This window comes from Halichoerus grypus, chromosome 15 (genome assembly GCF_964656455.1).
Source record: "Halichoerus grypus chromosome 15, mHalGry1.hap1.1, whole genome shotgun sequence".
Lineage (NCBI taxonomy): Eukaryota > Metazoa > Chordata > Mammalia > Carnivora > Phocidae > Halichoerus > Halichoerus grypus.
In genome coordinates, this window is record NC_135726.1 from 10,124,807 (window position 1) to 10,147,792 (window position 22,986).

The window sequence follows — 22,986 nt, forward strand, 5'->3', positions numbered from 1 at the left end:
CATGGGACTCGATCCCACAACCCTGAGATCATGACCTGAGCTAAAATCAAGAGTCGGATGCTCAACCGACTGAGCCACCCAGGCACCCCCTGAACTGTTGTTTTTATGTTGAGCATTTCCTTTACTTCATTGTCTTTGTGCCATTCTATTTTATCTTAATTTTTATCACTTCTTCACACGGTTCTAAAACATCCTCATGCTGATGGTTTTCCTCTGTTAGAGACTTTCCTCAGCCTTTCTCAATCCCTAGTCCTTCGCTTCTCTGATGCTTCCTTTCTCCTCCTCCAATCCCTGGACCATGGATTCCTGTCTCATAAGGACTGCGTACACTTCCTTAAGCTTTTCGCTCACTCTAAACTGAGATTTCTTCTTTGTGGTATCCTCGTACACGTTGGGCAACAAATCAGTTAGTTATTCTTTAGTGCTATTGTTTGGGCAAAATAGGAGTTTTTTTTTAAAAAAGAATGTGACATCTTGCCTCAAGTTGCAGTGTTTTTTTTTATCGTTATTTTTGGCAATGGGTAAAAAATTAAAAAGTGAAAAATCAATGGATTTTTGGTAAGCACAAATATGTATCTTTGCCAATATTTTCTCCAGCCAGCCTCATGGGGGCTATTTTGTTGTTCTATTAGCCTTTCCTAAAAAGAGAATTAGAAGGTTGATACTGACCTTGGGTGTTCTTTTTTTTTTTTTTAATTTTTTTTTTTAAATTACTTCAAGACCTTTCTTTAAGATATATCATCTCACTTTTAGCAAACATCATTAACCCATTGAATCGGTTTTTGATTATTTAATAGGGACAAGTGTTGGGATGCAGGTCACTCAAGACAAGGACCTTGTCCTTTCTGGAATCTGCAGTCTCCCTTTTTCTGTTAAGTCTAAAGCCTTTAATAGAATTTATTTATTTATTTTATTTTTTTTTTTTTTAAAGATTTTATTTATTTATTTGACAGAGAGACAGCGAGAGAGGGAACACAAGCAGGGGGAGTGGGAGAGGGAGAAGCAGGCTTCCCGCGGAGCAGGGAGCCCGATGCGGGGCTCGATCCCAGGACCTGGAATCATGACCTGAGCCGAAGGCAGACGCTTAACGACTGAGCCACCCAGGCGCCCCTAAAGCCTTTAATAGAATTTAAATATGACCTAGGGGGAGAGTGTTTTGAAGGGCAGTTTCCTGAAATATGATTTATACCCTCCATGAGTCCTTGATGTATTATTTGACCATTGAAATCTGAAATAGGAAACAACGACTAACAGAGTATATCATCTTATAGTCTCTCCTTTCTAAAAGTATGAAGTGGTAAACTATGATCTGCATAGAATATTGAGTCTTGGTCTGTATCCATTGCATCTTTAAGTTTAGCAGTTAAATTATGTGACTGGGTTTCTAAGTCTTTGAAACTGGAGAAGGTTGACACTTAATGTGGGAATAGTATTCTGTCCAGAAGGGGGGGTAGCCAGGCCTTTATCTCTGGCTCCCTCTCTCTTCTGAGAGAGAGGAGGCCCCTTGGGTGGGGAGTTGGGAACAGCTCTCAGTGTAGCAAACCCACCTCCCCAGGGACTTGAGGCCTTTCCTGTCCTTCCCTAGCCTAGGGGAAGCCTCAGCGCATTGTCAGACTCTATCCCCTTCTGGTAGGCCACTGGGTCTCTGTCCCCTCCTGCTCCCCTCACCAGTTCCCCCCCCCCCCACCATGAGCCAAGAAGGGGCTCTGGTCTCCTGGAAATGCCATCCTCAGGAAAGCCTCCCATGATCTCCCACTCTCCTCATCCTTGCTTTCTCTCATAGAGCACTTTGTTTCTTCATACTTTGCCCAAAGGAATATTCCATACCCATTTGTGATCTTACTTAATCCCGGCCTCCCGCATTTAACTGGAAGCCACATGAGACCACCACTCCATCTTCCTCACCACTGTTGGAGCCAGAACGTTGCGTGTGTTCAGTAACTCAAGATGCTTCACATATTCTCCAAATAAACAGATGGCTCTTTTTGGAGGTGCTGGGTTTGGATTTTTAAACTATAAAATGTATTTATTTGGTCAGACTCCAATGTTTTTTGTCAAACTCAACCCAAAAAAGAATGTTTCTTCCTTAATATCCGGCATTGTAAAATTCTTTTTTTCGTTTTGAAGAATTGTTCTAGATTTTTGTCCTTGTCACTCTGAACTGAAAAAGAGAGGGCCGTGTGGGGCCAGTGTGTTTGTCCCGATATAGGGTGACAATTCTTTTTTTTTCTTTCTTTTTTTTTATGCTTTCTCAACACAGAAGCTTTCGCTGTGCCTTTGAGTTGCTTAAGGTGCTCAAGAAACAGGGAGAATAGAGAAAAAGTTTCCCAACCGGTTAGTCCAGTTTAGGCACTTAAGTGGCTTAAGCCTTTGATATTAGTTTAACCAAGTTAGGAAGTTAGTAAGGCAGGAGGGCTTTCATGGATAAATCACTGCTTCCCCCCCCCCCCCTTTAACTGTTCACTCTGTCTGCTGGGGACTGTTAATGGTGTCTTTTGTCTTCACGCTTGTGGAAGAGGTGGGGGCCCTGGGAGGCCAGGGTTCACATCAGAGGGACCCCATTCTACCTGTGCTTCCAACTGCTTCCAACTGAGATTTCCTCACAGGGTGGTCGTGAGGTTCAAATAAAGCACCCCCAGGAGTGCTCCGGGCTTCACAGCTGGACTTGGGAAAGAGTGCCTGGTTTTTCATGTATTTGAACTTGTTGCTTCCCACCTCTGGTCTCCTCCTCTGCTGTGGAGGGAGGGGGTGCTGGCTAGCGTGTCCTCAGCAAGCCTGCGGTCAGAGATCCTTTCATTCCCTTATTCCACCAACATTTGTAGACTAATAAACAAATGTCGATTTGCTGATAACGTGTGACACACAGCAGGGTTGCCGGCGAGGCTCTAGCTGTCACAGAGCGTATGGTGGGGGGAGGGTGGCATTTTGTTTGTTTCTGTCACTGTAGATAGACATGAGCAAAGAAACGGTGGCGTCAGAGCATTTGGAAGTAGGGGAGAAACAGGGCCATGAGTGTAGTTTCTTTGAGGGGAAGGTGACAAAGCAGTGAGCAGCAGAAGCCAAGCAAGTCGATGGGAGCAGGAGATCAGAGGTCAAAGAAAAAGTGTGCAAGAGTGTGTGGGGGAGGAAAAATCATTTTCCCTCTACCCTACTAGGTTCTTGGCTCAGACCTCCCTGTAATAAAAGACAGATCAACGGGAGAAAACAAAGATGTTTAATAACATGTATACCTCCTGCATACATGGGAGGGACCCAGGAAAACTTAGGTATCTCCCCCAAAAGGCCCAAGACACCACCCTAAATACCATCTCCAGCTAAAGACAGAAGAAGATGTTGAGGGAGCAAGTTATGGGACCTTATCAGGCCAAGTGCAGTTAGCAAGGGTATGGTGGTTAGGCAGATTTAAGTCCACACCTTCTCCATTGAGAAGAGTTTCCAGATCTTTGGTCATCTTCCTATTCCTGGTACACAGAGGAAGATACTCTTATATATGGAGATTTCCTTTATAAACAAACGTCTCTTAGAGAAGGGTAACTTCTCTAGGTTTTCAGAGCTTCTCCTGTGTGGGCTGATTCTTTCCTTTTTTAAAGATTTTATTTTATTTTATTTGACAGAGAGAGAGAGTGAGCACAAGCAGGGGGAGCAGAAGGCAGAGGGAGAGGGAGAAGCAGGCTCCCTGCTGAGCAGGGAGCCCAATGTGATACAGGGCTGGATCCCTGGACCCTGAGATCATGACCTGAGCCGAAGGCAGCAGATCAGTGGACTGAGCCACCCAGGCACCCCTTTGTGGGCTGATTCTTAAAAATAACCAGCTCAAGATATCCTTGTGCCAAAGAGGCATATTTTGGGGTGGCGAATTCTGCTCCCCTGCAAGTAAGAGAACATAGCAGATTCAAGAAGTGAAATGCCCTGTAAGAATGGTGAGGAGGAAGGGAGGGGCGACAGATAAACTGCCCAGCTCCACCAGCAGGTTATGCAGGGGCCTGTGGGCCAGGAAAAGGGGTTTGGATTTGAGATCAATACCAGAGTGCATGGGAAGAGTTGACTACCAAGGACAAGGACTCTGGCCAGTGGGAGGAGACCATATGAGAGGAGGCTTTGGGAGACTAAACAGAAAGTGTCCAAATGAGGGATGAAGACCTCTACCAGCATGGCCCTGGGCTGGGTGGGGAAGGGCGGGTTGCTCTGAGAGCCAGCCTGAAGAGATGATGGACAGGATTTCTAGATTGTGGAATTTTACTTGTCTGAATTTTTATCTTGCCAATCGATTTCTCTTCTTCCAGAATCTCCCCTGAGAACATGAATGTGAACAGTTCTATTGACTTGCTGTGTGCCTCTGTTCTTTACGCCAGCCCCTGGCACAGGGCTGCTAATTAGGTGCTCAGTGGGAGTTCACCGAGCCAAGGAAAACATCTGTCTGTGTCCTAGTTCTAGATAATAGGTCAGTGCTTCAAGTCAATAAGGCAGTCTTCCCGAAGGCAGCACCCTCCTGAAGGGGGAGGAAAATCAGGACCAAACCACATGTTCTGGGACTTCTTTTAAGAATGAGGAGCTGAACCCTAACAGCGGGCCCACATGAGGCCTGGGCACAGAGCCCATCTGCAGCAACCCCTCCAGCCCCAGGCGGGTTAAGAGCCGGCGCCTGTGTTCCCACAGTAGTCTACGCTCGCCCCGACACCCCCTTAGCATTTGGTAGCATCCTTGAATTTTTAGGTGTCTGGCTCCCCAGCAGAGCACCTCCTCTCTCTGTGTATCTCCTGCGCAGTTGTGTGCCTCGCACTTCCCTGGCATTCAGTGACTGTTCATTCAATCAGCCGTCCTCCTTAGCCACCTAGGTTGCTGTAGGTGAGAGTGTGTAAAGGGCTTCGTCAATGGTTATTCTCTCTCCCTTTGTAAGGTAGTCAGGGAGGGGAGGAGTGTCCCCATTTTGCTCATGAAGAAGGGAAGCCCTAGAAGACTGGCCCGCGAAGCCCTTGGTGCATGGCGATAGTCACCAGAGCAGTTCAGCACTGAAGGTCTGATGCATGAGTCACAAGGATAGAGATCCGGTTTTTGATGGTGCGGGATTCTGCCTGGGAGTGAGGGAGTCTGTGTGTGCATTTCAGATCCCCGCGGGTTTCTGATGTTCTGCAACGGTTAAGAGTGGCCAGCCTCATTCTTAATCTCAGGAAACAAACTGAGGGTTGCTGGAATGGGGGGTGGGGTGGGAGGGATGGGGTGACTGGGTGATAGACACTGGGGAGGGTATGTGCTCTGGTAAGCGCTGCGAATTGTGCAAGACTGTTGAATCTCAGATCTGTACCTCTGAAACAAATAATGCAATATATGTTAAGGAAAAAAAAAAAAGATAGCAGGAGGGGAAGAATGAAGGGGGGGAAATCAGAGGGGTAGACGAACCATGAGAGACGATGGACTCTGAAAAACAAACTGAGGGTTCTAGAGGGGAGGGGGGTGGGAGGATGGGTTAGCCTGGTGATGGGTATTGAGGAGGGCACGTTCTGCATGGAGCACTGGGTGTTACGCACAAACAATGAATCATGGAACACTACATCTAAAACTAATGATGTAATGTATGGGGATTAACATAACAATAAAAAATTAAAAAAAAAATTCATACCCTAAAAAAAAAAGAGTGGCCAGCCTCTGTCAGTGCTTCTCAGATTTTCATAGACACACACATCACATGGGGATCTAAATAAAATGCAGAGTCTGATGCTGTGGATTTGGGGTGAGACCTGCGTCTGCATCTCTAACAAGCTCCTGGGTGGGCTGAAGCTGCAGGGCCAGCAGACCATACTTGCTATCCCAGGGTCCGGATGTCCAGGACCTTCTGAACCAAATGCAAGAAGAGAGAGGGCGGAGGTGTGGAAGGGAAGGCAGGGGTGTGTTGCGGCTGAAGTATCAGGTACAAAGATACACACTTTGTGCCGTGAACTTGGAAAGCGAAATTGTGATTGGATGGGCTTGCCGAGTCCCCTGTTATAGCTGGGGCACGGGGGTTCAAGAGCGCCTGGCTCCAGCGGTCCTGAAACAGACCAGGTCCGGCCACTTGCCACTGACAGAATCCAAAGACAGAGGGACGAGTTGTGGGGAAACAAGAAAGGCCATTTATTTCAGTGAGGCCAGCACCAGGAAGACAGTGGACTCACATCTCAAAGGCTGTCTCCAAAGTGCTGAAAATACTTCCAGGTTTATGTCAGGAAAATGTGGAGCAAAGGTTAGTGGGTACGTGCAGGTGGGCAGTGAAGGTCAGGTCCGTCATTGTCTTGGGGTCAGTCACATGGGGTCTTGCTGGCTCGGGGGAGTCACTCTTGCTTGAGGAGGTAGTTTCAGTTTCATCCAGGGCTGTGTTGCCCCCTGGGGCTTTTGCCTGAGTTAAGAGATAAGCCGGAAAGAACAATGGAATCAATTAGAGTGTACAGACTAGGTCAAAGTGGAGGGGGTAGAAGTCCCGATTCACTCTTTCTTCTCCATTTAGCAGATTCTGTCGATAACACGTGGAGATGACCGTGACCACTCTCCCCGCTCCGCCACCTATGCTAGTCCTGTTATTTAGCACTTGTGAAACCAGGATGGAATGTCATAGTTTTTCCTGCCCATGCTATGGGTCCCTTGAGGGCCGGGCTGCTATGAAGCAGCCCCCTCCGTCCTGTGTTTGCCGCTGTGTCCCCCTTGTCATAGATGCAGAGGCTCCAGGACGACACGTGGCTCTGCCCTCAGGCACAAGAGTCCTTACGCATCACGATTAGTAGTGAAGAGTCTGGAACTGTAGCTAAGGGCACTGCTTCTGAGGGTAGAGAGCTCTGGATGCCCCAAACTTTGCCTCTTTTGCATAAGGATTATTTTCAGCTGATCGTTTTTAAGAAACAGCAGACATAAGAAAAGCTCTGAAAACCGAGTAGAAGTTACCATTTTACCTTCGCAAGGGAAATCTCCATTTGTGGGGGTGCCTCCCTCTCTGTGCCAGGAACAGGAGGGTGACCAAATCTCTAGCAACTTGTCGGTGCAGAAAGCCAGGCCTTAAATCTGCATATCAACCATAGCTCTTTTTTCTGTGCTTTTCCTGGTAACCTTGCATGACTGCCCTTCCCCCTCCCCCATCACCACCTCAACATCTTCTATCTTTCCCGGGAGACAGAATTTATAATGTGGTGTCTTGGGCCCTTTTGGGGAGTTACTCAGTTTTCCTGGGTGACTCCCATGTTGAAGGAAGGTATACATGTTATTAAACATCTGTTTGTTTTTCTCCTGTTAATCTTTTATTACAATGAGGTCTGAGTCAAGAACCTAGAAGGGTAAAGGGAAAATTATTTTTTCCTTCCCTACAATGCCAGTGCTAGCTTTCCTACTTACTATCTTAGCCTCAGTTTTGTCTTCTGTAAAATGGAGGTATTTTACAGTATTGTACTGTTTATGGTACATATGAAACATACAGTATTGTAACTGTTTATGGTACATATGAAATAGATAATGGACGTCAATTACTTAGCACGTGCTAACAAAGTAGCACACAGGAGGTAGCCATTAAACAGTTGTTGAAAATCACCACATAAGAAGGGATTGCCTGGAACCATTAATGTTTTGTGTGTGTTTGGTTCTTTAGTCAGGTCTAATAAGGACACGAAAAAACGAATTCCTCATTTCACCGTTACCTCAGCTGCTGGCCCAGGAACATAACTACAGCGCACCTGCCGGACACCATCCTCACGTACTGTACAAAAGGACAGCTGAGGAGAAGGTCCAGCATTGCCATAACTACCCAGGCTCCAGCAGGCATTATCCCGGGCACTCCCCAACTCACACTCCCCATGCGTCTCGGAGTCAAGAAAGAGAGCATCACCACCCAAGGTTGCAAAAGCAGCATTTTTGTGGACGACGCAAGAAATGTATGTAAGGAAACTTTTTCTTACTCTTTTCTCATGTGGGCCCTCGGCAGGCTTTCTTGAGTGCGGTCAGGTGTGCTGACTCTGCAGGTTAAAATGGGGCTACCCTAAGCACTCCCTGAAATTAGTCTTGGAGATGGACCAACATTCATCCCTGTCAGGCAAAAACTGGGTGATCAGTTCTCAATTCTTCTAGGTTAAACTAGGAAAAGTCTTGATATGCTTTTGTTTATTTTAGTCACGGGTCCCTATATTATCTTGGTTTCTGTGCTCCTGAGAAAGGTACCCAGTCTTCCAATAATGAAGGAAATCAAAGATGAATCCTCAGGGGTGGTTGGAATGTTTGTTCCTTTTGAGCTCTTGAAGGATAGCTTCACAGGAAGTGAGAACATTGGCACCTATGTGGAGGTGGCAGTGAGATACAGGTTTGTGACCCAGGCACATGGTTTGTGACCCAGGCACAACCTTCTGCACTTTGTAGACCAGCGGCATCTAATAGAAATGCAATGTCAGCCCCACAAGTAGTTTTAAGTGTTCCAGTGGCCACATTTAAAAAAAAATTAAAGATAGGCAAATTAGTTTTTGTAATATATTTTATTTAACCCGATAAATTATAAAATATCATCTCAATATGCAATCAGTATACCAACTTATAAATCGGGTATTTTATATTAAGTTTTGGAAATCTAGTCATTGTTTGACACTTAGAGCACAATTCCAATGTAGACAACAAATTCTCATCAGAAATACTTTATCTGTATTTGGATTTCATAAAACTTAAGGTTAGAAAAGTAGATTTACATATTCATGCTGTTCCAGACTTACTTGTTTTTCAATCACCGCATCAAGGTCTGCTTTCTTAATTTAAATGGAAATTAAAATTAAAACTTCAGTTTCTCCACTGGCACCAGACACATTCCAAAGGCTCAGTAGCCATGAATGGCAGGCGAGTGCCGAGGTGGACAGAGCAGCCAGATGGTGGTTCTACCCAAGAAGAAGGGGTACCGGTATCCCTGAGCTGTTGATTGGGAGCAATAATGAAATATCATGTTTGTACCATTTTAATTGGTCTTTGGGGCTTGGGGTGTTAACAGAAATATCCTCTTTAAGGAACATCAATTTAGCACAGATTTATGATAATAGTGATACTAATAATAGTGGTGCTGTCCATAGTGACCGTGATATGTATTTGATAGATATATCACAGCTGATCTTTAGAGCAGCCTTATGATTGGTGTTATGGGTATTATGCTCTTTTCACTGATAAAGAAACTGAGACTCAGGGTCACTTATCAAAGCGGCCAACTTGAGGTTTTATATCTAACTCTACATAATTTAATTTTTTAATTTCACTCTGTGGAGAGTTATAATGACTTTACTGTTATGACTGTACTAGTTGTTGAAGTATTGAAATAACTCTCTGTTAGTATTAAGTTTCCAAATGCCCTGTTCTCTCCCAGCAATCCTTGGACTTGTCCCTCCCCATTAACTGAAGGGATCATGCCTGGCCCAACATCCTGACACTGCCAGGTGTCTTTCTCAAAGGCCATGGCCAATATCCACTCTGTTAAGGTGGTGCCTGCACCTTACCTCTTGTGAAATATTTAATATCATTTTAAATACCACCCCTGACTATGCTATTTCCCCAAAAACTAACTCAATATTGGGTCCAAGAGTCCTTATTGAGCACTTATTTTGTGCTATATTCAAGTTTGTGTTGATGAAACAAGGATGTTAGAGATGGACAGTGTTTTGTAGGACGTATATTTCTAAATTTTATTTAGAAAATAATATATAAAGTGTTATGAATTCAGATGCAAAGAATAATGTCTCTTTCTGCAGTGTTTAGAATAAAATAAAATGAGCATTATCTGTTTTTAAAGACTATTCGGACAAAATTGATTTTTGTTGACCTGCTGTACTAACTAGATTTGTAGTTTGTGTGTGTGTGTGTGTGTGTGTGTGTGTGTGTGTGTTCGTTCCACTTGTTAGGGTATTTTTGAGTTGTTGAGTCTATCCATCTACCAACTTCTTTGAATGAATCTTTCTCTACCACAAACTAGGAGGAAAGCCCCAGGACAAGCACCGAAGTCATCATTTATCAGTAGATCTGTCAAGTGTTGGTTATGGACTCTCTCCCTGCCCTGTTTAGATTTCTTTCTACCTCACCCAGATGTTCTCCACTGATAATCCCCTCCAAATGCTCTTATGTTCATTGTAGATGCCCCTAAGCCTCCCACGGAGGATACCTATCTCAGGTTTGATGAGTATGGGAGTGCAGGGCGACCCAGAAGATCAGCTGGAAAATCACAAAAGGGCCTAAATGTGGAAACCCTTGTGGTAGCAGACAAGAAAATGGTGGAAAAGCACGGCAAGGCAAATGTCACCACGTACATTCTCACGGTCATGAACATGGTAAGGGAGTTTGTTAGGACTCCAACACTCTGGATCTCCAGAACAGCCAAAAATCACAGAATATCCTTGTATGGATTGAATAGCAGCTATAGTCACATAATTTTATTGGAAAAAAGTTGAGTTTTGAGGAAATTGCTTCATACGTACATATACATATATTCAATTTCGTAAAATTGAAGTCTGCATACCTATAAATCTGTCTGATTAATACACAGAGTTTTGGAGATTTTTAGATTTTGTTTATTTTCATTTGATTTCAATTGTTGCAACAGGTTTCTAGCCTATTTAAAGATGGGACCATTGGAAGTGACATAAACATTGTTGTGGTGAGCCTCATTCTTCTGGAACAAGAACCTGTAAGTGCCAAACTTCACTTATTTCTTAATGCATTCTGCCGTTCAGGAGGTACCTGGGTGGCTCAGTCATTAAGCGTCTGCCTTTGGCTCAGGTCATGATCCCAGGGTCCTGGGATCAAGCCCCACATCAGGCTCCCTGCTCAGTGGGAAGCCTGCTTCTCCCTCTCCCACTCCCCCTGTTCCCTCTCTCTGTCAAATAAATAAATAAAATCCTTAAAAAAAAATACATTCTGCCATTCAGGATCTACTTATTGAATACCTACTGTGTACCGATCCATGAACTAGTCATTAGAAATTCCATCTTGAAAATAGGCTGACCCTGTCCTCAAAGAAAGTACAACCTAATAGGGTTATATATTCAAATAACTAAAACATCACAAAATAATTTTATATATATATATATATGTACACACACACACACACACACATATATATATATAAAATACATGTATCTATACAATGGCATAGATATGATTAAATATGTATATATAGTATAAATATTACATTATATATAAAAATACAAATATTATGTAGGCTTTACAGGGAAGGGGCATTTGATAGTAGATTTAAGGGTCAGTTGGATCTTGCACGTTGGATATGCTGGGTAATTGCAGGTAGATTTAAAAAGATATTTTGAAAACATACTGAAAATAAGTCACCAGAAAATTCTTGTAGTAAACCTGCTGTCTCCCCAATACCATCTTAGGTACTACAGGGAATAAGTAAGGAATATTTAACTGCCCTTGCATTGATTACCTTGAGGTGCAAGACACAGGCATGGAGTAAATCATAAAACCAGAACATATAATAAAGTGTTAAATGCATGGCACTCACGGCTTCTAGTGTTTTGATGCTGTTTGAAACTGTATTTTTCTGAGGTAGAGATTACCAGGTTTTTTAAGTCCCCTGTGGCTTCTCCTCTTCATCCGTTACCCCAGTAATTAATGTACAAAGCAAGGAGTCCGAGACAAGACAAAAATTAATCTCATCATCCAGGTGTGTACGGCTGCAGAGGTTAACCTGTCAAATTGCTCTTGGAATTTTAGGAAGGTAGAAAGGAGGGTGTGTGTCACTGGGAGACACGTTTGTCTTTAACCTACCACTTATACTTTGCCCAAGGATATTGAAGCTGGAGGCATCCTAATTCATGGATAATTAAAGACCTACTCTAAAAACCCTCAACTTGACCCAGGTCAATAGTTTTAAGCAAAGATTTGTTAAATATCTTAAAGCTAGGTCCTATCTTACCCCCTCAGAGTCTTATAATTATTTGTTTATACATCTGTTCAGTGAGCTTTCTTTTTATTGATTGATGGATGGATTGATTTTAATCTGTGACGTGGCAAGCCCTTTGCTGGAAATTTTGACATAGGGGTAAATAAGTTGTGGTCACTACCTTCCTCATGCCGTATTGAAGAAGGCATTGAACTTTATCACTATTAACTTATAATTAGGTTCTAAAAACTTTAACAGTTTTATAAAGGTGGTACTAGCATGAGATGAACACAAATATTCCTAACTGATGTCAGGTTATTATTATTTTTTTTAGAAATAGAACCAGTCATAAAGTATACTACTAAAACTCTGTAGTTGCTTTAAATATTGTGAGAATTTACCTGAAATAGTTTTAGGGTTGTTTTTTTTTTTTTTAATCAGTTGTCTCCAACCTTAGCTCAAGTGTTTTCCTCTACTGACCTTTCTCCCTAGAAATGTGTTTCTGTGTTTGCTTGTACAAATGGAATAATTCAACGTTCTCACCTCTGACAAATTCACACTCTGATTTGTGTGGGTTTCGCATAGGGAGGATTATTGATCAACCACCATGCAGACCAGTCTCTGAATAGTTTTTGTCAGTGGCAGTCTGCCCTCATTGGAAAGAATGGCAAGAGGCATGACCACGCCATCCTACTCACGGGATTTGACATTTGTTCCTGGAAGAATGAACCATGTGACACTCTAGGTAAGGTATGAATGGGTGTTTCACTCACACCTGTGAAAACTGTCTACTGGGTGGGTGGCCCTAAGGATCCTTAATAAGAAGACCTAATATTTAAATTGTGGAGTAGTTATCTTCACTGTACCCTGTGGTGAATATTGTTCTATTTAACTCAAGTCAGGGTGGAATGGTGAGCTCATTTCCTTTATTCGTTCTGTATTTTTCTTTATTAACTCTATTGATGATCATTGAGGTGAATTGTTTAACTAGACGAGTTGTGATTTATTCCATAAGCCCAACTGGGGCTGCTGAAGAAAATCTGATCTCCCTGGTGCCTCACTGTGCCCTTGGGTAGCATAGACGTGCATCCTTTAGAAAGTTACTTGACCTTTAAAGGACTCAGCTGTTCTATATTTGCACGAGACAATGAGTAAGGACTGTATCTTCCACATCTATACTGTATTTTCTAGTATATTCCATTGCATACAGTAAGAAATCAACAGTTTGTTTTTTTGATGAATTAATGCTCCTCTAGCTCAGTGTCAGTGGTGGTGGTGCTAGTGATGATATATGCCTCCACATTAAGTTGCTCAGATTATCTCACAGACCACATAGCAGCAAAGTGGATGCAGTCCATCCACAAGCGTGTATTTAATACTAACTGGGTACATACTCTTGTTCTGCATGGGAGGACCCCAAACTGGGAAGAAAGACATTTAACGCTATAATGTGGTTCAAGATAGAATCAAACACTGGCTAGAATGATTTTATAGCTGCTCTTAGAAGGAAGTAGTTTTTGAAAACAGAAGCATTTGTCACATTCTAGTGAATAGGAAAAAAAATGCATTTAATCTGTTCACATCGTTCAGACCTTTTCATGTTGTCTGCTTCAGAAAAAGACCAGGATGTATGTTCTCTTAGAAAATATACCTTGAGCTTTAATGCTAATAGTGCTGTTAGGTGGATATTTTGCATTGGTTTAATTGAGATAAGGCTTATAAATGTCCTGCAGCTTCCTGTTCTGTATGTAAAATGGAAAATACAACAGTCATAGTGACTTTACAGGGTTGGGAGGAGGATCTGTTGATGACAGTATCTTTTAAAAGGAAAGAAAATGTTAAATTCTGCATTTATCTGGGCAGGACAGATAATCCTATGCCTTTAGTGCTTCCCTGCAAAAAAATTAAGTACGTGAATCAATTAAACTGAAATTAATTATGTTAACCAATGAAACTAAGACTGTGCGGAACATTTTGAAGCCGTAAGAAATGGTCAGGTATCTGTATGCATGCCCTTTGGACTAAAACTTGAAATTGCTCTCTCAATAGGGTTTGCTCCCATCAGTGGAATGTGTAGTAAGTACCGAAGTTGTACCATCAATGAGGACACGGGGCTTGGCCTGGCCTTCACCATCGCTCATGAGTCAGGGCACAAGTGAGTGATTCTATGAAAACCAGTTGGGTGATTCATTGGCATCCCCCTAATGATAATTGTTGGTCTAGTCAGAATAGATAGGCTAAATCTTGGGCAAAGCTCAGAATCGTACCTGACAATAAGGAGAGCTCCCTCAGTAAAGGCGTGTCATCGTGGGTGTTGCTTTTTTTAAACAACAATGTTTCATAGCTGCACAGAAATCCATTGTGGGTATAGATGGACTGCAAGTCATCTAATGGACCCCCTGGTCTTTCAGGAATGTCTTCCATGGTCTGCTGCAGTGAAGATCGTTTTAGTTCATTATACCGAGGAAGTAATTGGGCAGACGTGTCAATTCCCAGAATGTAACGGCATGTTAATCGTTCAAAGGCTTTTGGCGCACACACTGGATATTCTTGTACCTGGTGTCGTTGCATGTACTTAGTATTCTCTTCCCTGGTGTTAGTAAATCTTTCTCTTGTGAGAATAGAGTTCGAAATGAGGAATGAGAAACCTGAGAGTAATGGGCCGAATTTGTAAGGCATGAAATCTGGTGCCGATGCAGTTCTGTAGAGGCTTTTCAAACATTCCTTGAACAGTAGCATCCACATTGGAATCAGCACGCTGCTTAACAAAATGACTGTTTCACAGGGCAAGCTCTCTGGATAGATGGGTTTAGGCGTGTTGGCGTGTGTGTCTCGTATTCAGCATTTATGTTGAATGCTCATTCTGACTTAAAAGCAAAATCATCTCCGCAACTGTAATTTATATTTGAATATTTTGGTGCTAGTGTCTCTTATGAGCAGATTATCTTCAGGGAATTTGAATCCTGGTATGTGCACAGCCGCTTTCTTAGCAAGGTATGAATGAACCGATTTTATTGTGAACACCGGTACAAAAATGCCTGTTAAGCACAAGGCCCCTTTGTACAGAGCAGGAAGGAAATATGAATGTCAAACATATGTCTAAATGCGTTTTTTTTTTTTACCTATCACCTACTAACCGTGAACTTCCTTATCACAGTTTCACAACTGGTGGGAAGAAAAAAAAATGTGGTACTTGAAATAAAAGAATTTGAGTATCCCATCATTTTAATTTAGCTTAGATGTATTGACCAAAAGTTTCTCGTCCTTAAAATATACAGTAGACATACCATTCTTTGATTTTGTGGCCAAGACATAATAGAGCAAAGCCCTTAGCATTTTTTAGAATTTTCTATATTAATTTTACAACACTACAGTTGACTCTTTTTTCTTAAAAAAAAAAAAAAGATTTATTTATTTTAGAGAGGAGTGTGCAAACAAGGTGAAGGGGCAGAGGAGAGGGAGAGAGAGAATCTCAAGCAGACTCCACGCTGAGTGCACAGCCCTACACGGGGCTCGATCTTACGACCCTGAGGTCATGAGCTGAGCTGAAACCAAGAGTTGGACACTTAACTGACTGAGCCACCTAGGCTCCCCTACAGTTGACTCTTAAACAACATTGGTTTGAACTATGTGCATGCGGGTCCACTTAGATGTAGATTTTTTTTTTTGGTAAATACAATATAGTACTTTAAATGTATTTTCCTGGGACTCCTGAGCCTGAGTTGGCTCAGGTCATGATCCCAGAGTCCTGGGATTGAGCCCAGCATCAGGCTCTCTTCCTCGGTTAGGAGCCTGCTTCTCCTTCTCTCTCTGTTGCTCCCCCTACTTGTGCTCTCTCTCTCTCTCTCTCTCTGTGTCAAATAAATAAATAAAATCTTTTTAAAAAATTGAAAAAATAAATGTATTTTCCTTATGATTTTCTTAATATTTTTTCTCTAGCTTACTTGATTGTAAGAATATAGTACATAATACATGTAACATACAACACATGTATTAATTAACTTTAAGTTATTGGTAAGGCTTCCAGTCAACAGTAGGCTATTCGTAGTTAAGTTTTGGGAGAGATAAAAATTATACTTGAATTTTCAGCTGCAGGTGGGGAGGGTCAGTGGCCTTAACCCGTACGGTATTCAAAGGTCAATTGTATAGAGTAACTCATTTTTTGTCTTTGTTTTTTCTTACAATTGTGATAACTCTGTCTCTCACTTGGGTTCATTGATTGTCAGTGTATCTTCTTCCTTTGATTATCATTTGGAAAATGGCTTCACAGAAAGCTTTCTGTTTTCTTCTATTTCAGCTTCGGCATGATTCACGATGGGGAAGGCAATCCCTGCAGGAAGGCTGAAGGCAATATCATGTCTCCCACACTGACAGGAAACAATGGGGTGTTTTCCTGGTCTTCGTGTAGCCGGCAGTATCTCAAGAAATTCCTTAGGTAAGACAAAAAAGAACGGGGGTATTCCCGGGGCGGTGACCTCAAACAGTGCTCAACAGCTGTTTAAAATAAATATTCAATGGCTTGATAATGGTGATGGTGATAGTGATGATGGGGATGGTGCTGGTGATGATGGTGAGGATGGTGCTGGTGATGATGGTGGTGGTGGTGGTGGTGATGAAGGTGGTGCTGGTGATGATGATGATGAAGATGGTGGTGGTGGTGGTGGTGGTGAAGATGGTGCTGGTGATGATGATGAAGATGGTGGTGGTGATGATGATGGAGGTGGTGGTGGTGATGGTAAGGATGGTGCTGGTGATGATGATGATGGTGCTGGCGTTGATGATGGTGATGGTGCTGGTGATGGTGGTGGTGGTGGTGCTGGTGATGATGGTAATGGTAATGATATTGTCATCATTACTGCTATTGAAAAAATACATTGAAGGTCTAATACCCGTGCTAAATGCTCTGCACCTGTTGCCTCATTCAGTCCTCTCTGGCAATCCTATTAGGATCCTTAGTCTCTGGTTGAGGAAACTGAGTGTTAGGGAGGTTAATTGTATTGCTTAATGTACTACCGCTGGTAAGGTGTAGACATAAGACTCACACTTAGGTCGGGTATGACTCCAAGATCTATGCTTATAACTCTCTCCCCTTTATGACCTCCAGAGGTTGCTAGATATACTCTTTACTGTGATTAAGTATTTTAATCTGATCAATAAATTTGGTCATAAGAGTATTAAAAATGCTAAAATGGTGTGCATGTTTTATAATGAATGGAATATTGTCTTGCTTACCTATTTTGTTTAAAATAACCATGAGCTCGTTTTATGTCCAGAAGACATCCAAAGGGGATGATAGCTATATAAAATCCGTTTGATAACTCAAACTAGTTGTCATTAGTAAAATGGGAGTTAGGAAGGTAGCACTCTGTGATTCATATTCAGTGATGAACCCAAAGTTGGAACCCTTTGAAGTATCCTCTCTTTTATTTAGCAACAATATATATTTGACCATTGTAATTATAATAGCACTCTAGTTTGTTATGATGTATCTTATAATGCTATGTTGACTCATAAGAACACTCAAGTTCTAATCCCATTTCCCTTTGACCAAATGTTAGGGAAACTAACAAAATATCTTTGGGAATTGATAATATTGATACTTTTTTTCTTAAATTGTACTATTGCATACGATTTTCAAATGTTTACAGAATTAGTAATACACACAGGCAAAGCTGATTAAATATAAGGTGTTTAACCAAATAATACCCCAAAGAACAGTAAGAAATTGAAAAACCTTTTGCTAATGATAAGTTTTATCAAATAGAAGATTGTCTTATTATAAATTTATTATTTGGGGCTTTGAAATTATCTTTTCTATCTCATGTGAGAATAGAATCAATAAATATAAATCAAGGTCAACTTAATACAGATTGAATTTCTGTCATTAATATGATACAATTAAATGTTTTGGGATGATGATAACAACAGTTGACTTTGAATGCTTATTATGCTGGGTTGAGCATATTGCATTTTCTTGTTGGATCTGTTAAACTCTTAATGGACCTCATTGTCAGTAATGAGGTATATTAGAGTTGCTCTTGGTCTCATGGTTGATTCAGATTCCCATCTGTCTGCCTCCAAAATCATACTTAACCACCATGCTCTTTTACCTCTCATTGGTATCATAGTTTAGCTATTTAATTTAAATGGACGGAAGGTGCTATTTAACAATATCCACCATCCAGACTGATTTTTTTTTTCTTAACACATCCCAGTTGAGCACACTTTGGGGAATTATTCTGCTTATTGCCCCAGTGCGTCCTTTCTCCTGATACTTTCAAAAACCTAATTTATTTTTTGCTTGTAAAGATTATTTAAGGTAAAGTACATCTTTGACCACTGCCCCATTATTTATAAAAGATGCAGCCTGACTTTCAACTCCATGAAGACAGGTACCAGCTCTGTCTAGTTTATTTTGTACCTTTAGCACTTAGCCTGGTGCTCAGCACACAGTAGGCACCCCAATAAAAATCTGTTGAATATTGTTGAATACCATTGTTGGGGAGAGTTTTCAAATATATTGACCTTTCCCATCTAGCTGGCCAAACCAAACCACTTGGAGAGCTATGACTTCCAGCTCCAGGTGAAACGTTCCGTAGCTGTGTAAATTCCATCTTCTTAGACAGGACAGGACTCACTCTCTGGAAAAAACAAATACCCACTTTAACATTCAGTATTACCTATATCTTCCGCCATGCTATGCTTTTCTTCATGTGAGTGCATTCAGAGGCGTATTGCTTTACGTGGAAAGATCACAGATAAACACGGGAATTAACGAGGCTGTGTTTCCGTGGCAGCACACCTCAGGCTGGCTGTCTGGTGGATGAGCCCAAGCAAACGGGACAGTATAAATATCCGGACAAACTACCAGGACAGATTTATGATGCTGACACACAGTGCAAGTGGCAATTTGGAGCAAAAGCCAAGTTATGCAGCCTCGGTTTTGTGAAGGTATGTTTGCTTGTGATCTCAAACTTACATTAAGATTCTGCAATGTGTCTGTGTCCCTAACAGAAATCTAAACATTTGGTTTGCAAAGGCCAAGGGTTAGAGTCTGGGTTATCTCTAAAATGTCAGTTGTTTGGCATGATAATTAAGTGGCGATTTTACTGTCAGTGAATTATCCGGGCTTATCCCCCATAGACCATGCCTGGTTTAAATACCATCCGACTGCATCCGTGGGAGAAAATCCCTCCTGGGTTGATGAGGATTTCATCACAAGTAGTAAATCTGGGTAGAGTCACATTTACCTACTTCTCATCATTCTGATTATTATTGTTGTGTTCATATTCCCTTTTCACGTGATACGTTGAAAAAGCATCACCACCTCAAAATATATACCTATGCCTTTATGGAATATGAAAACTACCCTTGACAGCCAACTTTTTTGAGTGTCCAGTCTTCCCTTCAATATTATGAGAAACATTGATGGGAAAAGCAAAGGTCCAGGATGTAGAAATGGGAGAAACATTGGACCAGTTGGTCCAAAACTCCACCACTGACCATCTCAACATCAATACAAAGTGGAATCAGTTTTAAGTTGTTCTTCCCTACTATCCAGAGAGAGAAAGGTGGAATTCCTAGGTATCTGGAAACTGGGAAATGACAGTTTTATAGCTCCCTTTCCCTAGTTTCTTCCTGTTCTTCCCCTTTTCCATCCCTCCTCTTGTCTGTTCCTCCTTCTGCGGCAGCCCCATTGAGGATAACACTGCCCCTCCCACCACCCCCGGCACTTGCCACATGAGCCTCTGTTCCACAGAAGACATCTTTTTTTTTCTTTTAAGGTTTTATTTATTTATTTGACAGAGAGACACACAGCGAGAGAGGGAACACAGCAGGGAGAGTGGGGGAGGGAGAAACAAGGTCTCCGAGGAGCAGGGAGCCCGATATGGGGCTCGATCCCAGGACCCTGGGATCATGACCTGAGCCAAAGGCAGATGCCCAGCGACTGAGCCACCCAGGCACCCCGGGGGGGCATCTGGGTGGCTCAGTCCTTTAAGCACCAGACTTTTTTTTTTTTTAGAAGGCATCTTCTTAGAGACTTACTTTACTTCTCCTCAGTCTTCACAAAGACCTTTTGAAAGGAGAATTATCATTTTTTACATGGAGCTCAGAGAATGTGTATTCCATTTGCCCAAAGCCTCAAAGCTTTTAAACCTGTCCATCACATTGATGTTAAGCTTCCTTCTCTCCAGTTAATAGGAGTGTTTCCTAAGCCTCAGTCATGAACATCAACATTCAGTCATTGATAATTACCTTCATTCTTTGTGCTGTATCTCTATATTGGTTTTTTTTTTTAAGATTATTTATTTATTTATTTGAGAGAGAGAGTGCGCCCAGGCAGGGAGGCAGAGGGAGAGGGAGAGGGAGAAGCAGGCTGTCCGCTGAGCAGGGAGCCCGATGCGGGACTCAGAACCCTGAGATCATGACCTGAACCGAAGGCAGACGCTGAACCGACTGAGCCACCCAGGCGCCCTGTATCTCTGTATTGTTATTCACGTGTTGCTTTTCTAATAAATCAGCTCACTTAAAAATACATGAGTCCAGTCCTAATAAATAACCACGAAATCACAGGTTTTGATATGGGATCACATATTTTTCTAATGCTCTTTAAATGTATGACTATCAGAAAAGTTTACCCACACACCATCCACAATTTTTTTGGTGTATCCTCCATGGTACATGGACCTTACTTTGGCAAATGCTGGTGTATCGTGTATAGATTAATAAATGTACGGCTGTTTCTAATTGCCTGTTGATGTGCTTGGCAGAAGTCAGTGGACATTCGCTTTGCGGACAAAGTTTGCCTAACTCTGTCTCCTCTTCCCTTCATTCCTAAAGGTTTCACTAGCTTATGCAGTCATTAATCAAACATTTTTTAAGCGCTTACTCTGCGGCAAATGCACAATTGCTAACAAGTTGGATTTTCTTTAGAAATATAAAGAAAGTTTTAAAAATTACTAAGATGCCTTCAGGATCAGACATTCATCAAACGTGTGGGGTGCCTGTTCCGTGTACGACAGTGTGCAGGGCTCAAACAGCCAGTCTTCGGTGACAGCTATTTTTCTGGAACCATACCATATTTTCGAGAGACAGCACCTCAGTCTGATGGTCTCCCTTGGGGAGTGGAGCAAAGGGAAGTGGGAATTGCAGACTAGAAGACTGGCTAGAATGAGGAAGGCACAGGGATGGGAATGCCTGGAGGGGCGGGGAGATTTGCTTAAGGGAGAGGTTTGAGATGACCATGAGGTAAGACAGGGAAGGTGGTGGATCCCGAATGCGGAATGTTTCCCCCCCACAACCTAGGGGGCGGAAGATACCTGTTTGTAACCAACCATGGCGTTATTGCTGAGAATCACAGATAGTTCCTGCCTGGCCCTACGTGGGAGGGGTTTCCTAAACAAGCAAACCTCCCATTCGCCCTGCTGGTCTGGACAGTGTAGACCCGTCTCCGGCAGCACAGGGAAAGGATGGTGTTTGTTTTCAGAGTCTTCACTGTCCTGTCATTGCTTTCCCTTACAAACCTATTCTCCACTGCCTACTTTTTTTGAACTTTATGCCTCCTGGAAAGGTAGTTTTGCATAATAGTTAGAAGAGCAAAAAAAAAAAAAAAAAGGAAAAAGGAAAGAATTCTCAAGTGTCTTTGAAACCAGCGATGCAATTGATTATCAGCATCCCCTGGAACTTGTTATAAATGCAAATGATCAAGGCTCATCCCACCCTAAAGAATAAGAAGGTTTGGGGGTAGGACTTGGCAATGCTTGAACAGGGGCTCTAGGTGATATTTGGATGCACGCTCGGGTTGGGAATTGTTGAATTAGGCAGTCTTCGGTTTTACACACACACACACTCACACACACACACACCACCCCCTCCACCCCCCCACCCCCGCCTGACTTTTGGAGTTAGGTAGACCTGGGTTTAAAACCTTATTCCACCACATCCTAGAACCCTGAGCAAATGGCTGAACCTCCCTCGGCTTTTGTGGCCTCATCTATCTGTAAGGCGAGGATAAGGACAGTTCTTCCCTGGTAATTGTGAAGGTGCAGCTCCTGGGACGGCGGCACCCCTCAGCGAACACCCAGGCTTTCCTTCATGCTCTCCCCCTCCTTTCTCCAGCAGCATGGCCATCCCAGGCTCCTCTCTCCCCGTGGCTTTCTTGCCCAAGGCCCCGAACTCTGGAAAACTCTGGTCAGTGCTTCCGATGCCCCTTATTTTACTGAGTTAGCAGCAAGCAGCCTGTACTCTGTTACCTCAGCAGCCGGCAGTTACTGTCATGCAGCAGAAGCTCCATAAATGTTCATTTACAGATGCACCAAGAGGGCTCGAAGCAGAATAGGAATTACGGGGAAGGCATTTGAATTCCAGTGAATACATTCGCGCCCATCACCTCAGAGAACACTTCCTTCAAAAGAAAAGGCACGTCAAAAATAGTAGGATGGGCATGTATTTCTTCTTTCAAGAATCTGACATTGCAATGCATAAAGGACGTCAAAAGATACAAAGTTGTAGAAAATAAATCAAGGACATGCAATGTACAGCATGGTGACTATAGTTAATACTCTATTGCATATTTGAAAGTTGCTGAGCAAGTTGATCTTAATAAGTCCTCATCACAAGAAAAATTGTAACAATGTATGGGGACAGATGTTAACTGGATTTATTGTGCTGATCTTTTGTAATATATACAAATACTGAATCATTATGTTGTATACCTGAAACTAATACAGTGTTACCTGTCAGTTATACCTCGATTTTAAATATTATTAAAAAAAAAAGAACTTGACATTGGGATAAAAGAATGGGGAATAAGGAGAAACTTCCTAGTATCTAAATCTAAATGTAATCAGTAAATTTTACCTACTTTGCAATCTACTAAATTTACTACATCAGGTTTCAACTCTTACTAACTTCCCCCATGGACTTATGTTCCAACTGTGTTGATGTCCTTGTATTTTCTCATACCGTTCCTTCTTTCATGTCTACAAGCCTTTGTAGGCATGCCTCCCACCCTAGAATGCTGCATGGTCACCCATGTGACAAATACCTAATCATCTTTTGCTGTTGTCGGAGAGTCAGTGCAAGCGGTACCTCCCGTTTTCCCCAAGGAGATTGAA

General features: G+C 42.3%; 1 protein-coding gene across 1 annotated transcript in view; it reads left to right on the plus strand.

Moving 5' to 3' along the window:
• ADAMTS18 (ADAM metallopeptidase with thrombospondin type 1 motif 18) overlaps positions 1–22,986 on the plus strand; it is a 141,456-nt gene that overhangs the window by 58,853 nt on the left and 59,617 nt on the right. Inside the window, exons 3-10 of the mRNA XM_078063528.1 lie at positions 6,682–6,793; positions 7,618–7,890; positions 10,105–10,298; positions 10,571–10,654; positions 12,455–12,614; positions 13,919–14,024; positions 16,167–16,304; positions 18,667–18,820. Coding sequence (XP_077919654.1) covers positions 6,682–6,793; positions 7,618–7,890; positions 10,105–10,298; positions 10,571–10,654; positions 12,455–12,614; positions 13,919–14,024; positions 16,167–16,304; positions 18,667–18,820 — 1,221 coding nt within the window. The remainder of the gene's footprint in view (positions 1–6,681; positions 6,794–7,617; positions 7,891–10,104; positions 10,299–10,570; positions 10,655–12,454; positions 12,615–13,918; positions 14,025–16,166; positions 16,305–18,666; positions 18,821–22,986) is intronic.